Source organism: Leptidea sinapis, chromosome 9, assembly GCF_905404315.1.
Source record: "Leptidea sinapis chromosome 9, ilLepSina1.1, whole genome shotgun sequence".
In the NCBI taxonomy this organism is placed as follows: Eukaryota; Metazoa; Arthropoda; class Insecta; order Lepidoptera; family Pieridae; genus Leptidea; species Leptidea sinapis.
The window spans coordinates 8,032,076-8,046,825 of NC_066273.1; the positions used below are offsets into that span (position 1 = coordinate 8,032,076).

The 14,750-nt window shown below is 35.0% G+C and overlaps 1 protein-coding gene across 1 annotated transcript; it reads right to left on the reverse strand.

The window, feature by feature from the left end:
• Positions 1-4,010: 4,010 nt before the first annotated feature.
• Positions 4,011-14,334, reverse strand: LOC126966080 (paired box protein Pax-3-like). Its single transcript, XM_050809956.1, has 5 exons — positions 14,245-14,334; positions 13,645-13,747; positions 11,121-11,320; positions 10,147-10,763; positions 4,011-4,454 (listed from the first exon to the last, which is right to left on the reverse strand). Exons 1-5 carry the CDS (start codon positions 14,332-14,334, stop codon positions 4,334-4,336), a joined length of 1,131 nt encoding a protein of 376 aa, XP_050665913.1. The 3' UTR covers positions 4,011-4,333.
• Positions 14,335-14,750: the final 416 nt, after the last annotated feature.

Sequence of the window (14,750 nt, forward strand, 5' to 3'; positions counted from 1 at the left end):
AAATACAATGAGGTAAGACAGAGCTCACCAAATTTTGTTTTTCTATTGATTAATTTTTTTTAATCATTTATTTGGAGTTAATTACGACTAAGTTACTTTTTTTATGGAAAAGGAGGACAAACGAGCGTACGGGTCACCTGGTGTTAAGTTATTACTGTCCCACATTCTCCTGCAACACCAGAGGAATCAAATGAGCGTTGTCGGCTTTTAAGGAAGGTGTTGCCGCACTTTTTTTGAAGGTACCCATGTCGTAATCGTCCCGGAAACACCGCACAAGGAAGCTTTGTAGTACGTGGAAGAAAGGTCCTTGAAAACCGCACTGTGGAGGACTGCCACACATCCAGATGGTGGGGATGACATCCTAATTTGTGGCGTGTCTTGCGAAGGTGGAATTCGGCGGCAGGAATCAGCTGAAGCAGCTCTTCGACACACGATGCAGCGACGTCTCTACGCAACGCCAAGTCTAGCCGTTCACAGAGCACTGGATCTCCGAGTATTCGAGCAGTTCTGTGTTGCGAGTCAAATGCGTTCAAATGGATCGAGCTGATACTGAGGTGCGCCTTCAAATAAATTCCACCATTCCAAATACTTCCACGTTCAAGCAAGCTGTGGAATGAGCTTCCTTGTGCGGTGTTTCCGTGACGATACGAGCTATATTCCTTAAAGGCCGGCAACGCTCCTGTGATTCCTCTGGTGTTGCAAGAGAATATGGGCGGCAGTGATCACTTGACATCTGGTGACCGGTACGTTCGTTTGTCCTCTCTTCCATAAAAAAATTAAATATTCCGAACTTTTCCCATTAAATAAAAAATATTTATAAAAAGATGCGATCTATATCTATAAGATCGATACTTGACCAGAAAATAGACAGCTATGGTTTTGTAAGGATGTAATTCATCTACTCGTATCATACTAATATAATTATAATAAATACTTGCTGTTATAACATAGTTAAACGTGATGCGTCATTACCACACATCGAACTATTCGTGTTAATAAAACTGTCAAAAACATATGCAGGAATTACTAGAGCGTCGATGGAGAATATATCATATTATACAACGTATGAAGCACGTGGCATAATGAGACCCAACTTATATTAATGTCAAACATATTTAAGCGAATCTAAGAATTTTAGAATATAAATTTGAAGAAGAAGAAAGAAGTCTTGGCTCAGGAATATTATTAATTAAATAATATTATTATTAGCAATCAACGAACCATCGTCACATCCGACTTTGATAGGGCAGCGATCTTAACTTAACTAGATCTTCGGTCCACCTTATGGGGGCCTACCAAAACTACATCTTCCTATACGTGGTCGTCATTTGAGGACTCTACTACCCCAATGGCCATCTGTACCTCGAGTTTTGTGCCCTGCCCATTGCCACTTTAATACACCATCATCCGGACTATTAGTCAGTCACGACTTTATTTCTCCTACGGATCTCCTCATTTCTGAGTCGTTCTCACGGGGAAACTTCGAGCATAGCCCTCTCCATAACAAAAACTTAAATTAAATTAAATTGTACATGAAATATTATAATTGTGACATTTTTCCTTCGTGTGCTACTCTCATTTTTTCTTGTCAGAACCGGAAGGAAATTTTTCGTTTATAATTCGCTAATTATCTATTATAATATAGAATTTCTTTTTATATAAAATCACCTGATTAATTAAGATGCTGTGGTCTGTTAATTTGATAGTGAGTTCGATTTTTTTTAAATCATAGCTTTCTATTTTAAGCTAAGTCCTTATCTATTTTCTGTATTTATAAAAATATTTTTATTTAAATGGATAAACATTTTATGATACAGTTATTCCATAAGGGCGTTGACAGGCTAAACAGTCACACTCATCAGATGAATGCACTTGTATATCACTGTTTTACTTTTACTTTATCCTTTTATGAACTTTCGTTGTTAAAGAGTAAGGAGGACTAGTACAGAACATTCGCTCATTAATAATATATTTTAAGGAAAAATCTACTATAGCCACCTGCTAATGAGATTCAATGTAATTCGTACTCAGTTCATAACTGAGTTGGATTCATAACACATTGAAAATCAGTTTATGCACACTACGATCTCGTCGTACTTATTAATTGCGTACAAACTCAAGGCGCAGTTGTGCGAAAAAGACAACAGGCGGCAATTTCCCACTTCGTAACTAAATAGACGAACGAGGACCAGTCTGACTAGGCCAAACCTTCTTACTCCTATCAGTTATAGTACTACTTTAGTTGCAGTAGTAATATTACTGCTGCAAATAAAGAAAATATTCAGCTTCGAAAACAAAAAAAACTTTTTGATCTTTCACTTTTGTGCTACCTTTAATCTAGTGAGTACAACTTCATTAATAAAGTCATCCGCAGGGCATTTACCGCTCTTAATGAACCAACTGTTTTAGAGCCAAATGGTATTAATTACCCGGCGTGATGGCAAGCGTCCTGATGGAATGAGCCTGGTGTCTTGGGCGCGGGCTCTTTCTGATGTCGAAGTTACGTCAGTTGGTGCTGGGGCTGCTACTTCGACTGCCGAAGACAGCAAGTGTCGCAAATATGTGGGTATCAGTGAGTCTTACACCTTTGTGCCGTTTGGTATCGAGACACTTGGCCCGTGGGGCCCGGAGGTGCGGAGATTGTATAAAGTACTATCTACTCGCCTCAACAGGACACCTGAACCAAACCTTGGTAATTAGAAGTTTGACAAAACTTTAAGGATGAGATCAATAGAGAGCACTTAGACTTAACGGAAAAACTTAGCTGAGTGAAAGCTTGGCATAATCTTTAATTTGATATTTATAGTCATTTGACAGCTCAAATGCTCCTAACCTCAAGCTAAAACAGCCCAATGCAAAACTCAAGTTTGCGTTTTCCAACATTCAGCTAAGTTCTACCTAAGTAAAGTCTGGGCATAGTTTAACTACGCTCAAAAAATCTTGGCCTTAGTGTGCGTACTCAGTGACGGCGTATGCATGTTTCTAATAGCGATTTTCTTTAAGTTTTGTTCATTTTTGGTCCACTTTTTTCGGCAATCAATTTTGATCTAATTCATCTAAAAGGTGACCTGACTGTTTTTAATGTAAAAGTTTTGGGATCATGAATGAATAGATAAACAGTTTATTTTGATTATTTATTTCGGTAAACAGTAATGAACTTTACAAAATATAACTTATAATAAACTTATCTAATTTTGCACATAGTTTTCTAATAATAAATATAATTTCCAATTGATTTACACAAAACACTTTTCACTTACAAGCGTATACTATGAATTTGTACATTTACAATTTTATTTACATTAAATTTTATCACTTATACAAAAGAAGCAATAAACAAAAATTTACATTAACATTAATAATACGTTATTGTTTTAAAATAATACCATAAACTTATTTATTACTTTAGGAACATAGTGATATTTAGGGAACTAAATAATATTATCGAATACTACATTTATCCTCAAGCAAATTTCGGCAATTTTAGTCAAAAGTAAAATACTTATTGATATATAATGTAACTAAGTCTCAAAAGCCCACATCTAGTAGACTTTTAAAATAAACAAGTCATAATCTAAGTCGGACAGAACTTTTGGATTAACAAATTTTCAATTACTAAATATAACATTAGCAATATACTTATTCTTTATTGAAAATGCTTTTCCTATTTCGTCCATCAAGCTCTAGGGTTGCACTAACTGACTTTAACAATATCAAACATGTTAAACTTCCGGTTAAGCAAAAAACTAGTTGCACATTTGACAATTTTTATATGACGTCGTAACTTTAACTGTTAACCGTAACGCTCCAAAAATCACCGGATAAAGCTATTGTTAATGTTAAATAGCTAAATAACGAACTCTCTAAAGTTTCAAATAAATATTCGATATTGACTTGATATTTCAAATTTTAACTTTATGCCAATGAATACAATGGTGCGACACATTCCGCGGTCTATGTCAAAGACAGCGTTACTGCTAACATTGCATGTAATTGAAATGATCTGTAAATCTTGGTATAAAAGAGTGGCAATGAGTTTCTTGCTACTTCTTCTCATTAGCTCAGCCCTTTACGAAGTAGCGGTAGATTCAATAAGAAAAATATTTTATTTCTTTTGACATTCATAAGTGTCATTTTAGTGACCTAATTGAATAAACTGATTTTAATTTGATTTGATTAACGTTAATTTTAACCTAAAAGTTATTTATAACAGCTAATATGATGCAACTCAGTCTAATTAAGCCACCCGAGAGTATAAATATAAGTAACCATGGAACATATTTGGCCCCAAAGTCCATAAAATGCTTCAAGTCCGTTCTATAAGAATAAGAATTTAATGCACTCTTCCCATATCCATTCCACCTAACTGGCCAATGTAAGGGTAACCAGACTTGGCCTCTGTTGGTGAATGCGCGTGCGAAGCATAGTGCGATGCATTTGTACCAAAGAACGAACTGTAACAAACAAAAAACAATATGAAATAAAGGAACAATTATTTTGTTTCTTTTTTAAAAAGACAGTAAGGGACAAGACAAGTAGGACCTTCAGCTGATGGTAATTAATGCCCTTGAAAACCCCAAAGATTCTGAGTGGCACTACACTTGCGCTCGTCACCTTGAGACATAAAATGTCTTATTTGCCTAGTAATTTCACTAGCTACGGCGTCCTTTAGACCAAAGCACAATAATGCTTACACATTACTGCTTCACGACAGAAAAAAGCGTCGTTGCTACCCACGCCAATTGCGTACCCATACTAACTAGTCGGAATCCTGTGCAAACGAGCCTCCCACTGGTGTAATTGGAACTTTGTTTTAACATTAAATTTTTGCGTAAAAGTTACATTTCTATTATTATTTTACTTCACTCGATTATTTCATCTTAATTATAATTTCATCTGCAGTCCCTGTGAAAATGAGATCTGGAAAGGTCGGGTTTACTAAAATTATAATAAAAATGTAACTTATACGCAAAAATCTAATGAAAAAACAAAGTTACAATTACACGCGTTTCTAATCCCTTAAAAAGTATTTTATTCAAATTTGTAAAAACTGTTCTTGGATTTTCGTGGTTATATCGCTTAATACTATACAGATGTCTACATTATTTGAACTTCATATGCAAAATCCGTAGCATTGAAGGCAGTAATGAAATTAAATTATCTAATAATTATTGATTATTAAGTATTTGTACGTATAGGTAGCCTAATTTGCTTTGTAACATAAATACCCATTTACAGAAACAAATCATGAGTAAGCCGGCCAGAAAATTATAAATTCAATTGAATACAGTGGCTTAATACGTTATTAACTCTTATTCATGTCGAACAACGCATAAACAATAATAGACTATATTTTGTAACGTGTGGGTGTTGATGTAATTCTCGTATTTTGAGCTTAAGTCGTTAGGACGATACATAATTCTAACATAAATAATATATGTGAAAACAAACATAAACAATTGAATTAATATTCTATTTATATTAATAATATTTTCTATTTTATTCGCGCAAGGAAAGCTGAGACTGTAACGTGTGGGTGTTCATGTAATTCTCGTATTTTGAGCTTAAGTCGTTATGGACGATACATAATTCTTATATAAATAATATATGTGAAAATAAACATAAACTTAATAATAAAAGGAAAGCTTAGAGTTATCGCTGCGAATTTTGCAATAAAATCAGATATCTTTATGTACTTCTATACGTAACTTAAAAAGTAGTTCTACTTAAAAAATGTTTGTACTTACTCATTTACCAGTACATATTTGGTGAAATTAAGGGCAACTTAATATAATTAGATAAGAAACCATCAAATTATATGAGTTTAATCAAAAAGTGTCTATTATGGCAACCTTTTGCCTCTGTTCTCTTGGTTAATATTTTGAAAAAGTTTAAAAACTAGCGCTTATATTGAATTTAATGCATTTGTAAAATAACAATATTAAATTATTCTTTTGTATTGTCCAATTATATTTCTTAATATATATAAATCTCGTGTCACAATGTTTGTCCTCAATGGACTCCTAAACTAATGAACGGATTTCAATGGGGATTACTTCATGGAGTGCAGTTTAGTCCAACTTAAGAGATAGGATAGTTTTTATTTCGATTTGAGACCCATAATTATTTTTATTTCCAATATTTGTTTTGTTTGGACATATTTTCTGTGAGAGTATTTTTGACGCGTGGTTTGACAGTTCTGCTGTGAAACAATTTCATTATAACAACAAGGAGCATATTATTATGTTACAATGAAAAATTATTGACAAATTCATCAAAAACGGTATTTTATTTATTATGTACAGAACAACGTCTGTCTGGTCAGCTAGTTATACATTAAAAAGAAGCACAATACGAATGAACGCGTGACACGAAAGTGTCATAATTAGGACGCTCTTTGACAGTAGTCTTAATTATCTTAAATATCTGTGATTGATGATATCAACGGGAAGTCCTTAATATTGCTTTTGATCTGATACTTGTGAGTCTCAATATTATTCATATCTATAGGTACATATAAATAAAATTGGAGTGTCTGTTTGTAATATTGAAATAACCGTTCTTTACTACATGTATATGAATATATATCAACACATACACGAACATAATTTTTTTTTTACAATATTTGTCTGTCTGTCTGTCTGTTTATTCCGGCTAATCTCTGAAATGGCTGGACCGATTTTTGACGGGACTTTTATTGGCCGTTAGCTGATGTAATAAGGAGTAACTTAGGCTACGTTAATGTTAAGAAAAAATCTTTAATTTTAGAAAAATAAAGTAATGTTGCAATGTCCAAGAAACGATCTAACTCTAAAAATAATTTATATGGCAAAACAACGTTTGCCGGGTCAGCTAGTCATATATAAAACACAATGTGTAAAAATTTGTCTGACAAACACTGGCGTCTTAATCATGCTATCCTTTTTACCTTATAGAATTTACACGTCTAGCTAAAGTCTCTTGCTGTTAGACAACCGATAAAAACAGGCCAGGAATATATAAACTTCTATCGCTGGTAAACTATAAGTCTTCTCATTGACAGACAGCATGCACGGATAAGGTGAGTTGCCGTCGATAAGTTTATTGGGACAGAAAAGTCAGCGATAGTATAGTGTATAGAAGCTGAATATTGGGAACGGCCGTTAGTCTATCTAGATGTATAAAGGATCTAAGCTTTTTACGAAATTTTTCATCCGTGAAATTTTTTTTCGGTTGTTCTGTGAGAATATAATGAAGTAATATATTTACCTTAAAGTATCATTGGTTTAGTCTTTGCCAATTTGTATACATACATTATTGCCGTTAATAAATTGCTCAGTGCAGGTGAAATAGGGATACAATTTCTCGATAAATACGGCAAGTTGGCACATCATTAGCGAAAGATGTGCGACGCAGTCTCGACTGAAGCGTGCGATGCAATGACGCGGACCACTTGCTTATTTTATAAATTAAACATACGCCAACATCAACTCTTACTAAGTATTATAAATAAAACTGAAGTCTTAGATTAAGGATTGGTCTACAATCCAAGTAGATACCGCACTATCTAAGAACAATAGCTTTTTATTACAGCAACTATTAGATGCTTGTGTGCGTGACATCTTGACACTCAATGGCATCTTTAAAATTTTGTTCCCTCGTGTTATTTAAATTAATAAAATACAAAATAATTACTGATGATATGTGATCCCAGTGTCTTTCCTATTTCTTGTAGTATTATTTTTACAAAGATTGACTACGCAATTTTAACATGTGGCACGTCAATGTCACACATTGTTCGAGACTAGCTCGAGTACGTCCGCTTGGGCGTAGTATTACCGCACTTTGCGACTACGCCTGCGGTATCTAGTCGCAGCGGAAATCAATACGTAATCTTAGACTGAAGTATTTGTTTATAATGTTAAAATAATATACATATTTGAGGTCTAAATGCCGCACCTTCTGTAAAGGTACAAATCAAAATTTGTATTTTAAACCTCCAACAAATACCAAAAACCTTCTTAGAGAACCACGCTATTAATTGGTGAAAACAGCATGAAAATCGAAGCTGTTATTTTAGTGTTTATCGCGAACAGACGCGGTGGAGGACTTCGTTTTATGATACGAAGTGATGATGAGGATAATATAGATACCTAAAAGTCTAATATCAAAAAGCAATTTAAAATAGCTTCCCTTGAGACCATCAATCATGAATATTTCGACGTCGATCGATAGCCAGAGTCTCGTAAAAGCTTGCAGTTTAGGAAGTACATTAGAAACAGCTACACGTAAGTTTTAATACTCGGTTGGGTTACCTAATGCATGGGTTCATTGGACTAATGTCACGTTTAGCCATTCATTAATTGCACCCGCGCTCACTACAAAGCAACTTGTGTTTATCTGTTTTCCGCAATGTAAGAAACTGATAATGTTGTAATACGTTTATTCAATTCTAAACTGTATTTAGCTGTTATAAGGTTGGTTATATTCCATTGTTTTTCCGTTAGGTGTGTTTAACATAGAATACAATGTATAGATACATTATACGTCTAGATAGAGTCTCTTGCTGTTAGACAACCGATGAAAACAGGCCGGGAATTTTAGTTTAGTATGCGTGACAAGCTACATCTTTCACTCGCGATTTATATGACACTTTTTGTTAGTTTGCGTGAATTGCTCAGAATAGAAGTTAGTTCTAAACTCAATTATTTTTTGTCCTAGACATTCTAGATGTATAAATGATCTAAGATGTATAGAGTGGATGCAAATTCTAGGCTTTGAGATAGACGCTTTTAGAAGTTATCTAACGATGTCCCTTTAGCATTGTGCCTCAGTTATTGACATCATTGCTTATATTTTAGAATAAATATGGTTTGTTTTATATGAATATACTAGCCAGCCTAGCGAAACTCTCTAAGAAGAAAGCGATTCACTCGATTGTATGAAACGTGCTGTCGTTTGGGTTTTCGTTTTAAGCAACTGTTTGCTTTCAAACTTAGCCGGATTATACTTCGTGGCTAATCGCCATACTGTAATTACTAATATGTCAAACTTATGTCAAATGACTGCATGTTTCATACTAAACTAAATTCCAATTTATACTTAGACAGTACCTTATTACGTAGTATTTACATCGTTGCATGGATTGGCAGATGTATTTAATAAAATATATTACATTTTCGATAGGTATTCCGTAATATCTAATCAAATGATTGTCTACATCGCGAAATTTGGCATAGTTACTCATAACTATGTATATATATATGTATATTAAAAATACGTTAACTTTTTAAGAGTTATTCATTTTCTAACTGACATAATATAAACATTGTTGCAGTTGAATTCCTATTGAAAACTTGCATCACTCTAAGAATAAACTGATCGCCATACAACAGAACGTTCATTGTAACACAAGAGATATTGTGTGTGGTCTGATGTGTGCTATATTACACTTCTTTGTCTCGATAACGTGGATAAATGTTGCCGCCATAAAGAAGTAGTGACAATACCATACTCTTAAACGGGACATCGCATACGCTACAAAATTCAACATTCATAATTTGGGTACCAAACGGCGCCTATTTCTGCCTTGAAGCAGTAATGTGTAACCATTACTGTGTTTCGGTATGAAGGGCGCCGTAGCTAGTGAAATTACTCGGCAAATGAGACGACATCTTATGTATCAAGGTTTTAATTAATCTTGAGCGACACTGCATTGTAATGTGCAGGGCGTATAAATTACCATCAGCTGAAGGTCCTGCTCGTCTAGTCCCTTATTTTCATTAAGGAAAAAAATAAAAACAATAGGTCCAAAAATATTAACATAACGAATGTAACTTAAGACCGAAAATCAATTAATAATCAATTCACAAAGTACATGAAATTTGCAACCCCATTGAGTTCACGATCGCAGCGGCCTATTACGAAGAGAGGCCACTAATAACTGCTCATGCGGCTTGTAATGGCCGACTTCTTACTCTCTTAATTGATTGGCGGCCGCTTCGCATAATGATAAAGGGAGGTGAATGGAAACAAAGTGAATGCTTCCCGATTTGCAAACCATAAACTAAGATGCATTAGGAATTATGTAAGGATCAAGTCAGGTTGAAAACTTTATAAGTCCAATAAGTAAAATTTAATGTCTAAATAATATTATAATATGCATACCTATAATTTTCTGGCCAGGCACCAACTTCTCCAAGTTTGTTTTGGGTGTGACTTCCAAGTTGTCTTGAGGTCCAATGATTGTGTGCAGACATATGCTCTTGTTTTGCATAATCACTGTAGCCATAAGCTGGATGAGAGTGAGAAACTGCTTCGCTCACATTCGGGTAGCTTGAATGTTGGTATGTTATCCCCCCAGTTGTGTTTATGCACGGAGGACTTGCAGCTGTAGGACTTGAACTTGGTGGAGTTGCATCGGCTGGTGCTTGTAATGGTGTTGCAATCTCCGATGAATGTGATAAAGGAGTTAGATTTCCAGCAGAAAATGAACTAGATGGATGTAATGAAGAAGCTGCAATAGCCGACTGACACACTGATGGAGCCGTTAACGCTGATTGGTGAAGAGAAGGTGCCAGGGCAGAGTTAAGTACCGAACTAGATCCTAATGCAGAAGAATAAGATTGTTGCCAAGAGGCACATTGGGCATTAAATGATGTTGGAGGTTCGTACTGCTGATGAACAGGAGGGAATGCAGATTGCAGTGACATAGTATTAAAAGCGCTTAATTGTTGCGAATTTAATTGTTTGCGGAGTCTAGCTCTTCGGTTAGAAAACCATACCTGTGTACAAAAAACAGTTCATTTAATTAAAGTTATAAGACAGATCTCTGTTGTAGGTCAACTAAAATTAATAATTCTACAATGTACCGCATGAAAATTACTGTCCAAAAATAAAAATATACGAAGTTGCTCGACATAATTATATGGTAGAGAGCACTCGATTATACTTTGTGTTAGGGTTACAATCATCCAAAGCTATCAATCTAAAAAAACTAAAGGAACAGTAGCGTGAACAACATGTGGTGGCTCAGTTACATCCTATAATTAATTACCCTTATTATGACGGCCATTTGTTAAATTATATGTTTCTGATCAAATCCCAATGATATGTTTATTGGAATTGTTAAACAATCTTACCTGAACTCTAGCTTCAGTAAGTTTAGTTTTTTGGGCTAATTCTTCTCTAGTGTACACGTCAGGATATTGTGTTCTTGTAAAAGCACGTTCGAGAGCCTCAAGCTGATCTCCTGAGAAGGTGGTTCTTGATCTTCGTTGTTTTCTTTTGAGCGTGATTCCAGGTTCCGATTCGGTATCTGAATCCTCACAGGACGATGGACCTTTAGATGAAATAAAGAATGTTTAGTTTGTTGTTAGAAGCCTCTAACTATTTTTAAGACAATTAAAATATGGAGAAAAAAGCGAAATATCATATGACAAAAAGTTTACGACATGTAATCGTGCCTCAGTAAACAATAATACGGATAATATTATTTTGATCATTATGACTATAAAGTTCTACCGTGTGGTGACGTAGTTTAATCAAGTATAACCGCATCCTAAATTAATTTTATAGAGGCGTATAATGAGTTTTTGGGCCTAAACAAACAAAGCTAAGTGTCAACGCAATTTTGAATAATATATAGAAGATAAATATAGACTAGCTTTACCATGCAAATGCCATAGTAGGCACATTTTTTTGAGGTTCCAGAAACATCAAATACAAATAATAAAACTGAAAACTTAAACTTCCGTCAGGACACGTGACCTGATTGAAAATTCGTAAGACAGTCGTTGAAATTATGGACGAAAGTTGATTTTTTTAGAGATAAACTATTTAATGTAAAAAATTGTATTAGTTCTAAGTGTTAAATTTTTTATGTAATATAAATTGTCATTTAGTGTACGATAGCGCAGTAAATTAATATTGTATTTAACCACATAAATGCTATCACTTTTACAATAATAAATTAAGAAATTTGTGTGAAATTCCCTTACCATTTCAAAAGTCAGTCTTGGCAATTCCACCCATTCAAAAAGGCAGTCTCTTTTGCATGGGTGGTAGATTTTGACGTGATACGTGATAAGTGATTTTAAATCCTATTTTGAATAAAAATATTTGAATTTGAATTAAAATATTAAAAAATGCACATCGTTAGTATTCAAGTCGGATGCCGGCACTCCCGGATTGCAACCCGTTATTTTTTATTATTTATTAGCATGTACCTATAGTTGGGTGGAATGGCTTTGCGCAACAAACAGAATCTATGGTTAAACATGGTTCAACAAGAAACGATTCTAATATTATACTTCATACCAAAGAAACATAATTATTTAACACAATGATGATTTCGCTGAAAGTTTTAAACCGAAAGCTTTACAAGCAGTCTACAAAAGGCCCAGTTATGCGACTCAGACATTACTATAGCCGTACAACCTAATATGCATAATCTTATCGCTGAATCTCCTGCAAAACCACACTCGGTCGGCGTCGCCGCTTGGCTTTATTAGAAGCGTCGTTTTATATGGGATAGCTATAGCATGAGACGTGCAGTACGGACAGATTGTCGTAATGCAGGCCTTGCGGCCAAACGCGATGGGATAATAACAGCTTTGAGTACTAATTTCATTTTTATAACCTGCAATTTCCGAAGCCGACACAAGAGGCGCTGCCGTGGCGAGCGCGTGCGTCTGCGATACACTTTACGTAGATTATTAAGTTTATACGCTATTTTGCAAACCTCGAATTGTCTTACTAATTGTATTATTTTAGACACAATATATTGAAGCTTGTGTATTACTATCATGAAGTCATTGCATATTTGAAAGATACTCTAAAAAAGGTGTGTGTGTGTGTGTAGGTACTAATGTATGCACGCAAGAAGTTATACATCTTTGACGTAACAAAAACAGCAAAAATCCTTAAAATTATTTATTCCTACTGCTATTCTACGTTTCTATAAAGAATAATATTGTAAAAACCCTACAAAGATGGCTTTGACAATTAATTATTAAATAACGAATACGGCTGTGTGGACTTGAACCCTTTGCCTGTCCTAATAATGGACGAAGAAACCAAAAAAAAATTACGTCATCGCAAATGTCAAAAAATTTTAGGAACCAACTTCCCTGCTAATTTTGTGTTACAGTGATACGCGCGCATCTTAAAATTTCACTCTCATCATTTTTCCATAACGCACCAAAATAAGTAATAACATCAAAAAGTATTCGCAATAATGCAAATCGACTTATCAAGAAGATTCGAACCCACTCAGTATGTCTGTTACAACTTTGTAATTTGATTATCTAAAATGAATTCTTACCACCATATAATTAAATTAATTTTCTTCAACGAAATAGAAAGTTATCTGTTGGAAATAACACTTCATTTGTTCTGCTTTGCTGACTTTGTTAACATGATATAATCGTTACAAGGTAATAAATTATGTTAACTTGATTATGGGCAATTAAAAGCGTTTGTACAAAAATTTTCATGGGAAGGACTTACCTAGAATACCATCAATACTATGGTTTCTTCTAGGATCTGATTCGTCCCTTTTCCCTCCTCTTATTAACCTTGATATAGAACTGACTGATGGTGCGGTGTTTTTATCACAAATGCCTTCTTTTATAAGTCTATCTCTAATCTCCCAGGAGAATATACCTGGGTTCTGTCTCTTCAATTCCTCTATCCTGTTCTCAACTTCGGGTGTCGCCACTCTTGGTTTGGAACCTCCAATCACGCCAGGACGAATGGAGCCGGTTTCCTGTGGGAAATATATTACCTTAATATTTTTAATTATTGTATTCCTATCATTTTTATATACAGCATCAAATAAATAGTTGTCAGTGAATCTCAATAACAATGTAATAAAATATATTTTTTTCTAACATAAACATACGATCATAGTGTCCTTTGTATTTATACTTTATTAACTTATACAGGTATATGATGTCTGTATCATTTTGATAATAGCTTCTTAGGACAAAGATAAAGTATACTTTATGCAGCTATGAGTAGACTGCTGTTTTCAAGAGAAGAAACAAGGTCCCATATCTGATGCATCAGTCTCTTCTAAATGCAATTTGATAAATTTGAGCAAAAAACCTTACCTGATATGTATTCAATATCTTGGAGACACAGCCATGAGACACTCGCAGTTGTCGCGAGATGACAAACGGTCTCACTCCAGCCGCAGCCATCTCCACTATCTTCTGTCTGATGTGGTTTGGTAGAGGGTGATTGTTGAGGAACAAACCTTACCTGATATCTATTCAATATCTTGGAGACACAGCCATGAGACACTCGCAGTTGTCGCGAGATGACACACGGTCTCACTCCAGCCGCAGCCATCTCCACTATCTTCAGTCTGATGTGTTTGGTAGAGAGTGATCGTTGAGGCACAAACTTTACCTGATATCTATTCAATATCTTGGACACACAGCCATGAGACACTCGCGGTTGTCGCGAGATGACACACGGCCTCACTCCAGCCGCTGCGATCTCCACTATCTTCAGCCTGGTGTGTTTGGTAGAGAGTGATCTTTGAGGAACAAACCTTACTTGATATCTATTCAATATCTTGGAGACAACGCCATGAGACACTCGCAGTTGTCGCGAGAAGACATACGGCTTCACTCCAGCCGCTGCGATCTCCACTATCTTCAGCCTGATGTGGTTTGGTAGAGGGTGATTGTTGAGGAACAAACCTTACCTGATATCTATTTAATATCTTGGAGACACAGCCATGAGACACTCGCAGTTGTCGC

Excerpts from the sequence above, each read along its gene's own strand:
- LOC126966080 (XM_050809956.1), bottom strand. The coding sequence starts at position 14,334 with ATGGCTGCGGCTGGAGTGAGACCGTGTGTCATCTCGCGACAACTGCGA. Across the intron at positions 13,748-14,244 it reads AGATATTGAATAGATATCAG|GAAACCGGCTCCATTCGTCC; the intron begins GTAAGGTTTGTT and ends TATTTCCCACAG. Across the intron at positions 4,455-10,146 it reads GCCTGGCCAGAAAATTATAG|TTCGTTCTTTGGTACAAATG; the intron begins GTATGCATATTA and ends TGTTTGTTACAG.